General features: G+C 39.4%; 1 protein-coding gene across 1 annotated transcript in view; it reads right to left on the reverse strand.

Moving 5' to 3' along the window:
* Window positions 1-1,708: 1,708 nt before the first annotated feature.
* LOC131220450 (uncharacterized) overlaps window positions 1,709-16,313 on the reverse strand; it is a 39,217-nt gene continuing 24,612 nt past the window's right edge. The window contains exon 5 of the mRNA XM_058215358.1: window positions 1,709-2,358. Within this exon, the coding sequence (XP_058071341.1) occupies window positions 1,801-2,358 (558 nt within the window). The 3' untranslated portion in view covers window positions 1,709-1,800. The remainder of the gene's footprint in view (window positions 2,359-16,313) is intronic.

A 16,313-nucleotide genomic window follows, 5' to 3' on the forward strand; every position in this document is an offset into this window, starting at 1 on the left:
ATGTGCAATTAAGTAGACTTGCCCCTGAGACAAGATCAATGTGGTTTTGTATATTTCATATGAGATGCAATTTATTAGGGAGTTCATCGAGCACAATCGCCTTGAACGCCTGCAACATTGGTTTCAAATCCTCTGTGATCTTCATAGGTTTCGTATATTTTTCATTTTCAGCTAATGCATTTACATATCCCATCTCCTCAGATTGTTTAACAAAATCATGTTCAGTTATGAGAAACCGTTCCTCGACTTTAGAATTCTTTGAATGGTTCTCCGTTCCCATAGGGATGAGGATAGTCAATCTACCATTTTTAATAAATATAAATATGTTATCTAGGCCTTTATGTGTAGTATTAACATTATATTGCCATAGTCGACCAACTAAGATGTCATAAGCTTCCATGTCGACTACGTCACAAAGTACTTGATCCTTAGAATTTTTACTAATTGAAAACGAGACAGTGCATTGTTCAGTTACCTTTTTTTATTGACCTCATCGATCCATGCAATCGTGTATGGAGATAAGCCTCTCTCTAATTTCAGTTGCAACTTTTCCACCATTGTTTTCGACACAAGATTCTCACTGCTCCTGACATCGATGATCACCATACATACCTTTTGGTTTACAATGCATCTCGTTGACACTGGATGACCTGTTGCAGTCAAGATTGATAGGTTGTGGGCCTGCAAAAATACCTCGATCAAAAATTATGGCCAAATTTACAGTTCACCTTCTTTTGGTTCAACCGCCACATCTTACATCACTTCTCCTACTGAAAGATGAGAATAACTGGTAATCCAAGTGGCGTCTCTAAGAACAGCTTGCTAAACGAAGCGGTTATCCTTCCACGTGGCACCAAGAACCATAACAGCTTTGGCACACGAGTTGGACAAGTTACACCTGCCACGTTGCTTAATTTATGCTGTCGATATGACTTGTCAAATTTTGGTGCAAACAACGTGCTTTCAAGTTCTGAATCATTTTTCAGGGGATTTTTCTTTTGTGCAAAGAGGGATTTTTCTCGTATTTGACCTCACCGCACAATAATCCATCCATATAGGGGCTATTGTGAGGCCCACCGTGATGTATCTATTTCTGGGCGCTGTACATCCATTTTCTCGTATCATTTTAAGGCCTGAGCAAAAAAAAAATAAAATGAGGCAGATCCAATGCTCAAGTGGACTGCACCAGAGATGACTCTTTCATTTAATGTTTGTACATTTAATACAACCCAAGCTCACTATTTGGTGTGGTCCACTTGAGCGCTGGATCTGCCTTATGCTTGGGCTCATATCTTAAAATGATCTGAGAAAATGAATAGACAGGCGTGAATAAACAGATATATCGTGATGGCCCCATGTAAGCCCCTATATATGTCCGGATTATTGTCCGGACAGGTCCGACGCAATCCGCTTCCTTTGGTGGGAGGGAGATCCCTCCCTATATCAAATGTAATCTTTCATCATCTAAAAGAAACTTGGTGGCACTGATCTCCCAAAAAAAAAAAAAAAAGAATAAGAAGACAGGATCCCGTTTAAAGGCTTTCAGGATTTTTGAGCCGCTAGGTGCAAATAAGAGGCTGTGGGTCCAAACCCTTCATACCCATCCAATAGACAAAGAAAACATATAAAAATAAGATTATTATTTGGGAGAAGTGAGCGTTTTCTCATTATAAAATGTGAAAGACTCCATGTGTATGCAAATGCTGCAAGTGCATGTCCATCGGATTAAAATCGATTCAAATTTGTCGCACAGAGTGAATGTCAGTCACTAATCTAACTATGGCTACAAGGCTTCCCCAGCTAATGATCGTCAAAACAAGGTGGTAACTTCTCCGTCTCATTGATTCTATCCACAAAATGGAGAATCATTGCTACGAAGAATAGTGCAGCCGGAAGAACAGAAACGATAACCAGCCTGACGGTGCTCTTCGGAAGCAGAAAGTAAATTCCGAAACATATAGCATAAGTTAGTGATACCACTGCAATTGACATGATACCATAGAAAATGGTACCCGAAACAAGTCTTCCTGGGCGCAAAATGATAATCGTCAGCATAAGCATGCCCGAGAGTAGTGAGGTTTGAAGTAACCATACAGAGACCTCGAAGAGAACCATGCGGTCAGAAATTTGCTTATTACTTCCAAGAATCCCTGCATATACACCGAAAATTGCAGTAGAGAGTCCAATTACACCACAGGTGATCTGAAACTCTTTGTCCGTTCTTGGAACTTGAACCTCATTCACTGTCTGTGATGAAGATGCCATCTCTGGCATTGGTCTTGGGCCCACAGTACTAGTTGATGTCCTTGTTTGGAGGTCAATCACATGTTCTACATAAATACCTGGTCCAGGACCACCCTGCCCATTAAGAACTAGGAATCACATTCCAATTCATCAAGTAGAGATTTTTAGTTAGAGATTAAGCAAACAAATACTAGAGCATATGTATGTACGGTTTATCAGCTACCTCTACCGTATGACTCTGAGATCCTTATTATTGAAAAATAAACATAATTTTGTAGATGCATTAGTGTGCAAGACTATTGTCATAAAAGAAATAATTATTGTGAAAGTAGGAGAAAACTAGAAGTTTCAACAAAATTTATATTAAAAGGTTTATAGAGTTATAATGGTATGAAAATATTTAGGGAGGGTTGGGATAGACAAAAAGTTAATAAATAAGAAGAGAACTTTCTATAGAAGTCTCCAAGTGCCTATAAACGAGCTTCATTGTAATGCATCAGTAAACAATATTCAACGGAAGTGAGATTCTTCCATTCTTCCAGTCCCGCTTCCCATTGTCCCATTTCTTGTTGGTGTAGTAGTGTGAGTATCAAAGACCTCTTTGAATACAACATAGTATTCGCATCGTTTTTTGATATTTCTTGTGGGCATGTCAAAATTGGGATTACGGTTCCAATTCAAAACGAACAACAATAACCCCGAGAGCCAAGATGGGCAAACACAAGGTGTAGGACCAGATTCTGAAGAGATAGGTCGCCTATTCAGCCACTCGCTCAACGTGTTTAATGATCAAGCGATGGTCAAAGGGTCGGGTTCGTGCTCTGATGATGGGTTACTCATTTGCCTTCCGTATGAAAGGACTTTTCAGTGCAGATAAAGTAAGAAGAGAAAGAATCCTTACAATTAGCTGTTGAAGGACACTCATCAGTAGTCAAACACGATTCAATGTGCTAGCAACAACTCTAGTTATAGCTAAAGCTATTGACTACAGGGTTAATGATACTGATTATACTACGGATTACACTATCTAATGTAATTGACAAGCACAGAAAGTAAACGATTATGTTAAGGAATGTAATTCACTTGAGCGAGAAAAAGTTACACTAAGGAATATAAATTTGACAGGATAATTGAAAGATAATTGAAGATAGATTTCGTTTGTTTGGTTTGGTATGAGACGAGTTTTTTGCTTGTTTTGTTTTCCTATTTATAAGCTTTGATTAACAGCTTTAGATTCTTCCCACGTTCTGAGGGTTATTATAATTATTTTCCCATTATTCTGCTTCCAGATGTTTCCCACATTTTGTATTCCTTTGAATCTTTCTTTAGCCAATTAGCTGACAGTTGTACATTTTTTTACCGTTAACTACCCGCTGCTTAGTCACTCGAATTCGCTCGCATACACATCAGCCTCCTTAATATAATTGATACATTATAATCCTTCCCTTGTGATACAACCGTAAATATTTGTAGGAAATCTTCTCACTGTATCACATGTATCTGAACAGATCATATGTAAATGACCCTGATTGGTCGAAAGAGGGCTCGGTTAGAATAGGTACAAACATTTCCCCACCTCGCCGTTGTCTTTTCAAAGAAAATAACGGCAACGTTTGAAGTTTTAATAATGCTATCATAAATGCCCACACGTGTTACCCAAATACAAACCGCCTTGAATCGTTATTGTCATTCTCGGTCGCATCGATTTGAAGCATCGAATGAGTCTTCAGCCAACGTGTGTTCTCAAAGAGTCATTCTATCAAAATAGGCATAATTTCACAATAAATGTTGCTTTCAGTTTGTCTATATATATGCAATCTTGCATTTAAATCTACTATACTTCCATAATCCTTCTTTCTTTGCATCTTATCTTCTTCCAAAATTTCTACTACTTTCATCTGTTAACAATGACTTCTTCATCATCCAACTTACCTTTGATCAAATGAAGTAATGGCAATAATGGATCTATTCCCTAGTAAGTGTACCAAGGAGATAATCTTCAAATCTCCTCTGGATGAAGAAGCTTTCTACCTAGGCCCCTCATTCTCTCTAGAAATCTCAGCCGAAACACTACAAATCTTAGATATGTTCTTTCCAATCTCTCAAGGAGATAACATTCTCATGAAGTCCTGTACTATTCCTAATGCAGCCAACGCACTAAGATCGCCAAAATTGTGGGTGAAACCACTTCCAGGGTGGGAAGATTGGTTTGACAAAGTATCAGCCCAACACAAAGATCTATGGAAAGACCTTGGTATATTTGAATGCATCAACTACCGCTTTCTGAATACTCACCCAATACATCTCTCCTTCTTGCTTTATCAACATTTTGGAGCACTTCCACCAACACTTTCATGTTTGGTTGTAGTCTAATGAGCATCACCATTAAAGATATCTGCCCATCTAACTGAACGTTTGCCCTTTGGGATGGTGTATCATGCAAAGGCTAAAACACTTTCAAATTTTTTCTCCAATTCCTATCAGCTGTGTATTGAATCTAGCAGTAAGTTCGAATACCACGGAAAGGCCGTATCAGTCAATGAATGACCGAATAACTATAATTTATAATAATCATTGTTGACTAGTTCTCCACACTGCATAGTGAACCGACCGACATGCTCGATAGTCGACTGACCATGTTCACTAGAAAACGAGGAAAATTTTGGTCGATAGATCCTCGTCAACTAATATGCGGGAATGGCATTGCTGCCTAACACTTGGCTAGCAACTTCCGGCACAAGTTGTAATATTTGGTCACGATCAACCAGCTGAGGCTCTATGGCTGGTGGTTGATCTGGAACAAATTGATTAAAATTTTCCTGAAATTTGGGGCCCTACAGTGGTTGAAAATGAACTGGCGGTCCAGGATTTTTATTTTTAAAATCTCTAAACTCCCTTTCAGGTCTCTTGACCTTAGCAGGAGGTGGCATATTCCTAACCTCTGGGATAGGGACTGGAGGGGAATTGCGTTGTGGTAGAGGTATTGGTGAGAATGGTACAACATTACCAACCAAGCTTCCGTTATGTTACGGCACTAGTTGCATTTATTCCATTATTATAGCCAGTAATCATTGCATGGCCTCGATTTAGCTGTCCATATAAGGATAAGTACTTTTGGCTTGTTGATGGAATTGCTCCGCCTAAGCCTCCCATTTTCCTTTACCATCTGGATGCTCATATGAACATCCCGAAGTATGACAGATACCTCATTCGGAAGCATGACACGAGACGTAGATGGTCCAACTTGATTCACGGTCGGGTTAATATTCAAATTAATGCCCTTTCGGGGTACCTAAACCTGCACGTCCTCACTTGGAGAGAGTGCGACTGGCGTTGCAGGTTCAACCCGGCATCTCGTATGCTCCTTCTCTGCATTTTTGACAATAGTCACACTGGTATTTGATAAACAGGGTCCCACTAGGCGCGCCAAAAAATTGTTCACCTTGTTTTTTGATCTCTACCCTAGCACGGGTGTCTATTTCTTGTAGGCATGCCAAAAGTGGGATTATGGTTCCAATTTAAACCAAATAACAATGACCCCAAGCGCCAGGATAGACAGACACAAGGTGTATGAATGGATTCTGAAGAGATCGGTCGCCTATTCAACCACTCGTTCAACGTGTTTAATGATCAAGCGATGGTCAGAGAGGGGGGGGGGGGGTTCGTCCTCTGATGATGGGTTACTTCTTTGCCTTCCGTACGAAAGGACTTTTCAGTGCAGATAAAGTGAGAAGTGAAAGAAATCCTTACAATTTGCCGCTATCAACTGTTGAAGGATACTCAGTAGTTGAACATAATTCAATGTGCCTGCAACAACTCCAGTTATAGCTAAAGTTATTGAGTACAGGGTTAACACTACTGATTATACTACATATTACACTATTGAATGCAATAGACAAGCACAGAAAGTAAACGATTATGTTAAGGAATGTAATTCACTTGAACAAGAAAAAGTAACATTAAGGAATGTAAATTTCACAGGATCATTGAAAGATAATTGAAGACAGATTTGGTTTATTTAGTTTAGTATGAGACAAGTTTCCTACTTGCTTTGTTTTTCTATTTATAAGCTTTAATCAACCACGTTCTAACGATTATCATAACTGTTATCCCATTACTTTACTTCCAGATGTTTCCCACGTTATGTATTCCTTTGAATCTTTCTTCAACCAATTAGCCGATAGTTGTACATATTTTGACCGTTAACTACCTACTGCTTAGTCACTCGAATTCAGCCGAATACGCATCGGCCTCCTCAATATAATTGATACATTATAATCCGTCCCTCAAGATATAACCATATATATGTGCAAAAATCTGTTGATTGTATCATGCATATCCATATAGATCACACATAAATGACCCTGATTGGTCGAAACAGGGCTCAGCCGAAATGGGTACAAACACATAGTGCATCAGAGCTAATGATCCGTAGATGGTGAATGACATGATTACCGTTTCAAGTTCCTTGGCTCACCATTGACAACTATGAGAATTGATGTATATAAATGAAGGCATTGCTTGGCTCTCAAGTGTTGGAAACCGTAGAAACACTTAGAGACGAATTAAGCAAAGTACATCCAATCACATAACCAAGCCCAAAGAAGAACAATCCGAATGTTACATGTAAAAACTCTTGTGGAAAAAAACCATGGCACAAGTGCGAGTAATGTACTATGAAAGCATAAATTAGAAGAGACAATTGCTTACTGATTCAAACAATCCTTGAATCTCCTTCCTCAAGCCATAGTTATGTCCTTGAACCCTTATGAACAATTTAGAAAGCCCTAATACACCTTAATGATGCCTTAATCCCCAATTACACTTGATATATATAGTGTTATACCTAGAATAGGAAACAACTTGTGCACTTACACAATTTTGGACACATTTTCAATGGGACCTTCGATGGCATCAACGGCACTTGAGGATCTACGATGGCATCGAACTTCTTCAATGCCATCGAGTAACACCTCTAAATTAGTCCAGCAACCAGCATGGATTTTTCAGATTTTCTCGATGGGATCGAGCATCTGTCGATGGCATTGACATCTACTCGATGGCATTGAGTGGTTTATCGATGGCATCAATAGACCTTGTTACTGACAGATTTGAAAAATCAACAACAATCTTCATCATGTATTCAATCTTCATTCTTTATAGCTTCTTATCCATCACCATCTCTAATTTGACTTTCATTATAGCTTCATCGTCACTTCTCGTGCACACTCTATCTTCCATTTACGTCTTCCAAAGAAGTTGCATAAAACTTGAACTTCTCTGTGGGAAGCACCTTAGTAAGTATGTTAGCCGAATATACGCCTTTGTGGATCTTCTCTAAAGACACGCCTCCTTCTTCAAGCACATGTTGGATAAAATGATGGCGCACATTAATATGTTTAGTGCGTGAGTGATAAATAGAGTATTTAGCCAAATTAATCACACATTTGTTGTCATAATTGACTAACACGGCCTCCTACTGAAGCCCCAACTAATTTATCATCCCTCTCAAACAAACTCCTTCCTTAAATGCTTTTATCACCGTCACATACTCAACTTTAGTTGTGGAAAGAGCCACCACAGAATGAAGCTTTGACATCCAACTGATCGCTCTGCCCGTTAGCATAAATGAGTAACCAGAGGTCGACCTTCTATTATCCACACTACCACTATAATCTGAATCCACGTGGCCTATTAACTTAGCCCCTGATTTTTAAATTGTTAGGATGTAGCTCTACATACTTCGAATGTATCAAAGAAGCCACTTCACAACCTCCCAATGTTGTTTATTGGGGTTAAACATGTATCTACTAATAGCACCCAATGCATGTGAAATGTCCGGTCTTGTAAAAACCATGGCATACATCAAGCTGTAAACTGCACTCAAATAAAGCACAGGAGACATATCCTGCTTTTCTTCATCTATTTTAAGACACTGTTCAAAAGAAAGCCTAAAATGAGTTACATGGGGAATGCTGACTGGCTTTACCTTGTCGATCCCATATTTCATCAATACATTGTCAAAGTATTCAGCATGAGATAACCATGGCCTACTCCTCATCTTGCCTCCGTGTATATCAATACCGAGAACCCTCTTTGCAGCCCACGGATCTTTCATCTTGAATGTCCCTGATAGCCGAGTCTTCAGTATGTCAATCTCAGACAACAATGACTAGAGATAAGCATGTCATGGACGTTCAAAACTAGGATAATGAACTTCCCATCACTCAGTGTCTTGTAATAGACACAATGATTATATTCACTCCTGATAAACTTTTAACTCAGCATGAACAAATTAAATTTTTTATACGACTTCCTAGGCGACTATTCTGGGCCGTACAACGACCTCTTTAACCTACAACCTTGTTCTCCTCCCCTTTTGTTTCGAAACCATCTAGTTGCTTCAAGTAAATTTGCTCTTCTAATTCCCTAAGAAGACAGTCTTCATATCTATATGTTCTAACTCGAGATTATATTAGGCAACCAGTGCCAATACGAATCTGATAGATACTTGCTTCACTACTGGTACAAATATCTCAATGAAGTCAACACTTTCTCTCTAAGCATATCCCTTCACTACCAACTTTGTTTTGTACCTATCATGTTTCTTCTTAAAGATCCACTTGCACCCGATCACTTTTCAGCCAATAGGGAGTTCTACCAACTCCCACATCTTGTTTTTGTACAAAGAGTCCATCTCATCATATGTAATTGCTTTCTACTTTTCGGCATTTGGCTCATCAAGATCCTCCTGAAAAGTAAACGAATACCCCTCATTCGTAACGAGGTCAAATGAGACATTTGAGTCATCTTTGTATCTCACTAGTAACCTACGACTCCATGTCAGATTCCTTCTTATAGGTGGTTGCTCCACCTTCTCTTGTATGTATGTCTGCATTTTTGTATTGGCCTAAGTCTCTTCTCTATCTATCTGAACGTCAACAACCAACTTTTTGACTTTCTTTTGCTTATCCTTACAGAACAAGGATCCTTCGTCGAATTTGATGTTATGACTAAGGGTAAATTTCATGTAGCCTGGTCGTATGGCCTATACCCCTTCACACCATTACGATAGCTAAGAAAGACTTAATTTTTTGTCCTTTCATCTAGCTTATCTCTCTCAACTGATGGTACGTGAGAGTAAGCATCAGAACAAATACTCGCAGCCCTGAGTGGTCTACCTATTGACCACTCCATACTTCTTCTGTAATTTTACATTCAATGGTTGTAGAAGGGGGCCGATTCACCAAGTAACAAGTCATGTTAACAGCCTCAGTCCATAATTCCTTGCCCAATACAGCATTATTAATCATGCATCGGGCCCTCTCAAAGAGAGTGTGATTTATTTGGTCAGCCACACCATTTTGCTCTGGTGTGTATTGCATTGTGTTGTACCTTATCATCCCTTCGTCCTACAATGCTAATTGAATTTTCCAGAGTGAATTTTTCATCGTTATTTGTCCTCAACACTTTCACCTTTCGTCCTGACTATTTTTTAACCATCGCCTTCCATTGCTTGAAGTGGGTGAAACCATCAGATTTATTTTTCATAAAGTGAATCCACATTTTTCTTGAAAAATTATCAATGAACGTAACAAACCATGAAGACCCTCTACCAAAAACTACGGGCGACATCCCCCATATATCAGAATGCACATAATCTAAAACCCCTTTACAAACATGTTTCATAGATTTAAAAGACAACCTCAATTGTTTACCATATATACAATACTTGCATATAATAAAATTAATACTTTTAAAAGCTGAAATTAAACAACTCTCAGAAAGTACATTCATGCCCCACTCACTCATGTGTCCTAAGCGTGCATGCCACATGCATGTAGATGTGGAATCTGCCATAGACATTGCAGGTCGACCCAATGAAGTACTCCCAATCAACCTGTAAAGGTTTCCATTCCTCAGCGCCTTCATGACTATGAGTGCCCCCATTAAAACTTTAATGGCACGATCGAAACTAGTAAATTTGTACCTAAGTTCCTCAAGTGCACTGGAGATATCAGCCTCTTCCTTAACTGAGGAATGTGTCTCACTTTGGTGAAGACATGATCCATCCCATCAAACATCTTGATGCATACCAATCCAACACCAACCACTTTATAGGAATTATCGTTGCCGATAAACACTTGACCACCATCACATTCACTGTAACTGGTGAACCAACTCATGTGAGGTGTCATGTCATATAAAGCCCCTGTATCTAAGATCCATTCTTTGTTGAAGTCCGTGAATTTAGATGCGCTCAGCATGTCACTACCATTCGACTCGTCAACAAATTCTGTAATGTTAGCTTCTTAAGAAGAACTCTCTGAATTCTCCTTTATTGATTTAAGATTCTTACAATTATTTTATCATGTGCCCGATCATTCCACAATTTCAACACTTTAACTTGCCTTTGCCCTTACCATTGGATGTGGATATTGATTGAGAAGATCCACTGTCCCGCTGAAAAATTCTCCCCCTCTTAACTAGTGCATCTGTAAAAGCACCCACGTCACCATTTTTCTTTTCCATTGCCTTCGATTGAAGGGCTGAGATAACAATCTTAACAATGATGGTTGTTCTTTCGTTGCATAAAGAGTCTTTGAATGACTCATACGAAGCTGGAAGAGAGTTCAACCGTATACATGCCTGATCTTCATCTTTCATCGTCTCCTTCACATCCAACAACTTACAAACCAACCTATTGAAGTTACTAATGTGGGCCTCAACGTCAGCCCCATCCTCCATCTTTAGATTAAAAAATTGTAGCTTCGATTAGAAGCAATTCTCAAGATATTTCTTCACATATATGTTCTCCAATTCCACCCATGTACTTGTTACAGTTTTCTCTCTCATAACATTATAAAGGATATCATCTGTTAAACACAACTGGATAGATATATTAGCTTTCTTATTTATCTTGTTCCATTCTTCTTCTGTCATAGATTTCAGCCATTTTTCAAGGAGAGCTTCATCTAATCTGTGCTGAACTAGGATACCATTCATCTTAACTTTCAAAAGTTCAAAATTATTTTTACTGAAATATTTTTCTACATCAAACTTTGTGTTAGATGCCATTGATACACTGCTTTTAGATTCGATATGTTTCCCAGCATTAGCTCTGACCACTTTTGAAAACTACAAAAACACTCAGAGACAAATCAAGAAAAGTACACACAATCGCATAACCAAGCCAAAACAAGAACAATCTGAATTTTATGTAGAAAAACCCTTGTAGGAAAAAACCAGGAATAGGAAACAACTTGCACAATTACGCAATTACACATGATATATATTGATGTAGAAATACGGATATCCTCCTTAAACCACTTGATGCCTGTAAGAGAAGGCAAAGATGGTGACCCTGGCTGTTGCAGGGGACCCTCTGATGCCAAAGTCAGACAAGCAAGCTAGGTCTAATAAAATGTAGGGTTTTTGGGCATAAAGTTGTGCGTATATGGCAATGTTTCTTCGATGGTGATTGCGTATTATGGAAGAGATCTTCTTCTAGACGTGTCGTGTTATCTCTCCAAGATCAATGATGAAGATATCGGGAAATCTTATCTTAATATATTCTAAGTAAATTTGTGGTTTATATCCGAGGCCGACCTCCGAGATCAAGGTCTTTAGTCAAGGACGAACTCTGAGGTCGAGGTTGATAGGCTGAATTTGACACCTGAGTCCGAGGACAACATTCGAGGTCGACCTTCAAGGTTGGTAATAGAGGTCGAGGTCGAGGTCGGGGTGGTTTTTTGGCCCTCAACTAATCCATAGTTTTTGAGTCTGTACATCTGGTCAGTCCATTTTTACCCATAACAGTAAACCCCCTACTTCTGAGCATTCTTCAAGAGCTTGGGAAGTAAATTTATGAGGACTGACACCGTGTGATGCCTTGCGCCGAAGAGGTCGAAGGCTGAGAGGTCGGACAAAGTAGAGAGAGGTCGAGCAATTGTAAGATCGATAAGTCGATTGTTCAGTGGTAGATCGCACATGATAGAATTAATAAGAGGGACTTTTGTTACCTTCAACTGAGGGAAGTCCTAGTTGTTCACATAGTAGTGGGCTGAGCACTTGGTAGAAGGACTTTCTTCCCTTATACTAAGGGAAGTCCTTATAGTTGATCGTAAGGTCAGACAGTCAAAAATTGAAAGAAATTCTCCTCCCTCTACCTAGAGAGGTTCTTTCATAGTAGAATTCACAATGGAGGACATTCTTCCCTTGCACTAAGGGGAGCCCTTATTGTAGATCTCGTAGTAGTGTTACTAATTAGTAGTCCGACCTCTTCTCTAAGGGTCAGATAACTGGTTGAGGATTGTTTTTCCCTTACTCTAAGGGAAGTCCTCGTAGTTGGTCGTGTAGTTCTAGTAAGGGGGACTTTCTTCCATTCAATTGAGGGAAGTCCCAGTATCTCGAATCGTCGGTACATTTAAAAGACATTCCCTTCTCCTTACTGGGAAAAGTTCTTTTACTGTAGAAATCGTTAAATAGTAGAAAGCACAACAGTAGAATCATGAGCACATTTTTCCCTTTTAAAAAGGGAGGTCACTCTTAGTCGAGAAGGTCTTGGTTGGCCGACAATACTTATTACTGAGCTCGGTTGATTAGTTCAGCTCGGTCATCAAGTTTCCTTACTCGGTCCAGCTTCCTCAAGTACTTGCTCCAACTTGGTGTTCAAAGGAGTGTACCGATGGAAGTGATTTTTCAGATGTCAGTTAGTACGATGGTCTCGATCTTGGTCGTCTTCTTTCTCTCTTTTGACGTTAACGGCAGAGGGCTTCCCTTCACTTCCTATACTTAGCTGAGTTGTTTCCTTTTAAAGCAACTCTTTGTGAACTAAAGAACTCCTTAGCATTGAAATATTTTTGAGCTCGGTTAAGTAGGTCGGTGAGGGTAGTTAGGGGATTCTTACCAATAGAGAAGAGGAACATTCCTCGTTTAAGGCCGGGCACTATGGTGGCTAAAGCTATCTGGTCAAAATAACCATCGACCTGGACGGCTTTAGTGTTGAAACAGATGACGTAGTCTTTTAACAGCTTGTCCTCCCTCTAAGTGATCATAATGAGGTGGGTCGGTGGCTTTCTCCTATCTTTCCCACTGATGAACTGAGTGATGAAAGCTTTGCCAAGCTGTGTGAAGGAGTTGATGGATCTCGACTTTAGTTGCCTATACCACTTCCATGCATTCCCCAATAAAGTTAAGGAGAAGGCTCGACACATAACCGAGCTTGACATGCCGTGGATCTTTATCCATGCCCTAAACGATTCTAAATGTTCATTCAGGCCGCTAGACTCGGAGTTTGGGGTGATTTGCGGCATTTAAAATTTAGGTGGGAGTTGGGCTCACATAATGTCGTCAGTAAATGATAGCTCGATCTCCTCCAGCATAGCCTCGACAAAGGTTAGTATTTGGGCACAGTAGACTTGGCGGATATCGCCAACCTGACCTCATAGTTCCTTGAGTTCTGCCTTCCAAGGGTCCTCTTTCTTGGCTACCACCTTGGGAGCCTTTCCACTCATCTTGTTCTCCAACGTGTGGCGCAAGTAGGAGTTGATGGGCGTGGCAGTTCCCGAGGTGTGGGAGGGCAATGGCTCGGCTGCCTAGGATGTTGCTTGGTTCTCTGTGAGTTAGCCAGTGCTTGAGGTGGTGCAAAGACCTCGGTGGTTGCTTGTGCGTCTATCCTTTGGTCAGGAGGTGGGTTTTGTCTCTCCAAGATCTGCATTATCCACTTAATATTACCAGTTAAGGCTTTGACTTGATGTTTTAAAGAGATGAGACAACCTCCGTGGTTACAGATCTCCTTGGTCTGCAGACTGTTCCGCTACCGTAGGAGTAGTTGCAACAATGGCGGCCAGAGCTCTCTTTCTTCCTTCCGCCATTGTAGAGCCTCAATGAGATAAGAATAACTTTGATGGCATTCTAACAGACGGCACCAAACTATTGATGCAGAAATGTGGACGTCCTACTTAGACCACTTGATACCTGCAAGAGAAGACAAAGATGGCGACCCTGGCTGCTGAAGGGGACCCTCAATGCTAAAGTCAGACAGGCAAGCTAGGTCTAATAGAACATAGGGTTTTTAAGCGTAGAGTTGTGCGTATATGGCAATGCCTCTTAGATGGTGATTGCATATTATGGAAGAGATCTTCTTCTGGATGTGTCGTGTTAGCTCCCCATGATCTATGGCAAAGATATCAGGAAATCTTATCTCAATATATTCTACGTATATTTGTATTCTGAGCTAGTGGTTGATATCTGAGGCTGACCTCCAAGGTCAAGGTCTTTAGTCGAGGTTAATACGCTGATTTTGGGACCCGAGTCTGAGGTCAACATTCGAGGTGAACCTTCAAGGTTAGTAACTGAGGCTGAGGTCGGGGTGATTTTTCGGCCCTCAAGCAATTCATAGTCTTCAATATGTACATCCGGTCAGTCAATTTTTACCCATAACAATATATATATATATATAGTGTTGCACCCGGAATAGGAAACAACTTGTACACTTATGGAAATTTGTGCACATCTTCAATGGGACCTTTGATGGCATCAACACCTCTCGAGGATCTGCGATGGCATCGAAATTCTTCGATGACATCGAGTAGCACCCCTAAATAAGTCCATCAACCAACATGGATTTTCTGAATTTTCTCGATGGGATCAAGTATCTACCGATGCCATCGACATCTGCTTGATGGCATCGAATGGTTTGTCGATGGCATCGACAGTCTCTGTTATTGATAGATTTGAGACATCAACAACATTAATATGTGTGAGAGATCATTGAGAAAGGGAACGTCGAGCTAGAAGATGAAGCCACATTGCCCCATAATTAAAAGGAGACTTTATAAGATACCAAAAAGAGAGACAAGAAGACACTCTTCCTCATCTATCAAGGAATGGACAGGGCTCTTTTTGAGAAGATCATGTTCATCACCACCTCAAATCAAGCATGGAGTATCATACAAAACTTATATAAAGGATTTAATAAAGTAAAAAAGGTATGTCCCTAAATTCTTAAAGGTGAGTAAGAGGCTCTATATATGAAAGAGTCAGAATTAGTTTCAAATTATTTTTCAATCATATTTGCTATTGTAAATCAATTATGAAGAAATGGCGAAACTATAGATGAAATTCGGGTGGTGGAGAAATTCCTATGGGCTTTAGATCAAAGTTTAACTATGTTATTGTTACCATTGAAGAATCAAAAGATTTGGATTCCATGATTATTGATCAATTCATGGGATATTTACAAGCTCATGAAGAAACCACTAATAAGAAAAAGCAAAAGCTATTGGAGAAATTACTTCAAACAAAGCTTAATTGAAAGATGGCTAAGAAGATTCTAAAAGTCAAAGAGGTCTAGCATGAAGCCATAATCAAGTAAGAGGGAGAGGAAGACGCATATACCACTTTGAAGAAAGAAGTCAAAACTCTTATCCTACAAGATGGGGAAGAAAAAAAATTATTCAAGGCCAATGTATGAAAAATCTCAAGACAAATCTCAAGTTCAATGTTTGGGTTGTAAAATACATAACCACTATACTTGAGAATATAGGAGTCGTACTAACCATGTTGAAGAGAAAACTCATTATGTTGAAAGGAATGAAAATGAAGAATCAACCGTATTATTGGCTTATAAAGGTGATAAAGTGGAGAGCAAAACATGTGGTATCTTGATACCGGTGCAAGCAACCACATGTGCATGAGAAGAAGCATGTTTGTTGAGCTAGATGAATCAATAAAAGGCCATTGCCACATTTGGAGACTCATTTAAAATTCTGGTAAAAGGGATAGGTAAACAACTAATTCATTTAGAAATGAAAATCATACCTTTATCTCTAATATTTATTATATGTAGGATATGAAAAATAATATGTTGAGCTTGGGGCAACCCTTAGAGAAAGGCTATAATATTTATATGAAAAATCGTAGTCTTTTGCTAAGAGATCAAAGAAGTAATTGGATTGGTAATGTGGCCATGTAAAAGAATAGGATCTTCTTATTGAATATCCAAAGTGATGTTATAAGATGTTTATATGATTGTTTAAAAAACCATCATCGCTTTGGCACTTAAG

Source organism: Magnolia sinica, chromosome 12 (assembly GCF_029962835.1).
Source record: "Magnolia sinica isolate HGM2019 chromosome 12, MsV1, whole genome shotgun sequence".
Lineage (NCBI taxonomy): Eukaryota > Viridiplantae > Streptophyta > Magnoliopsida > Magnoliales > Magnoliaceae > Magnolia > Magnolia sinica.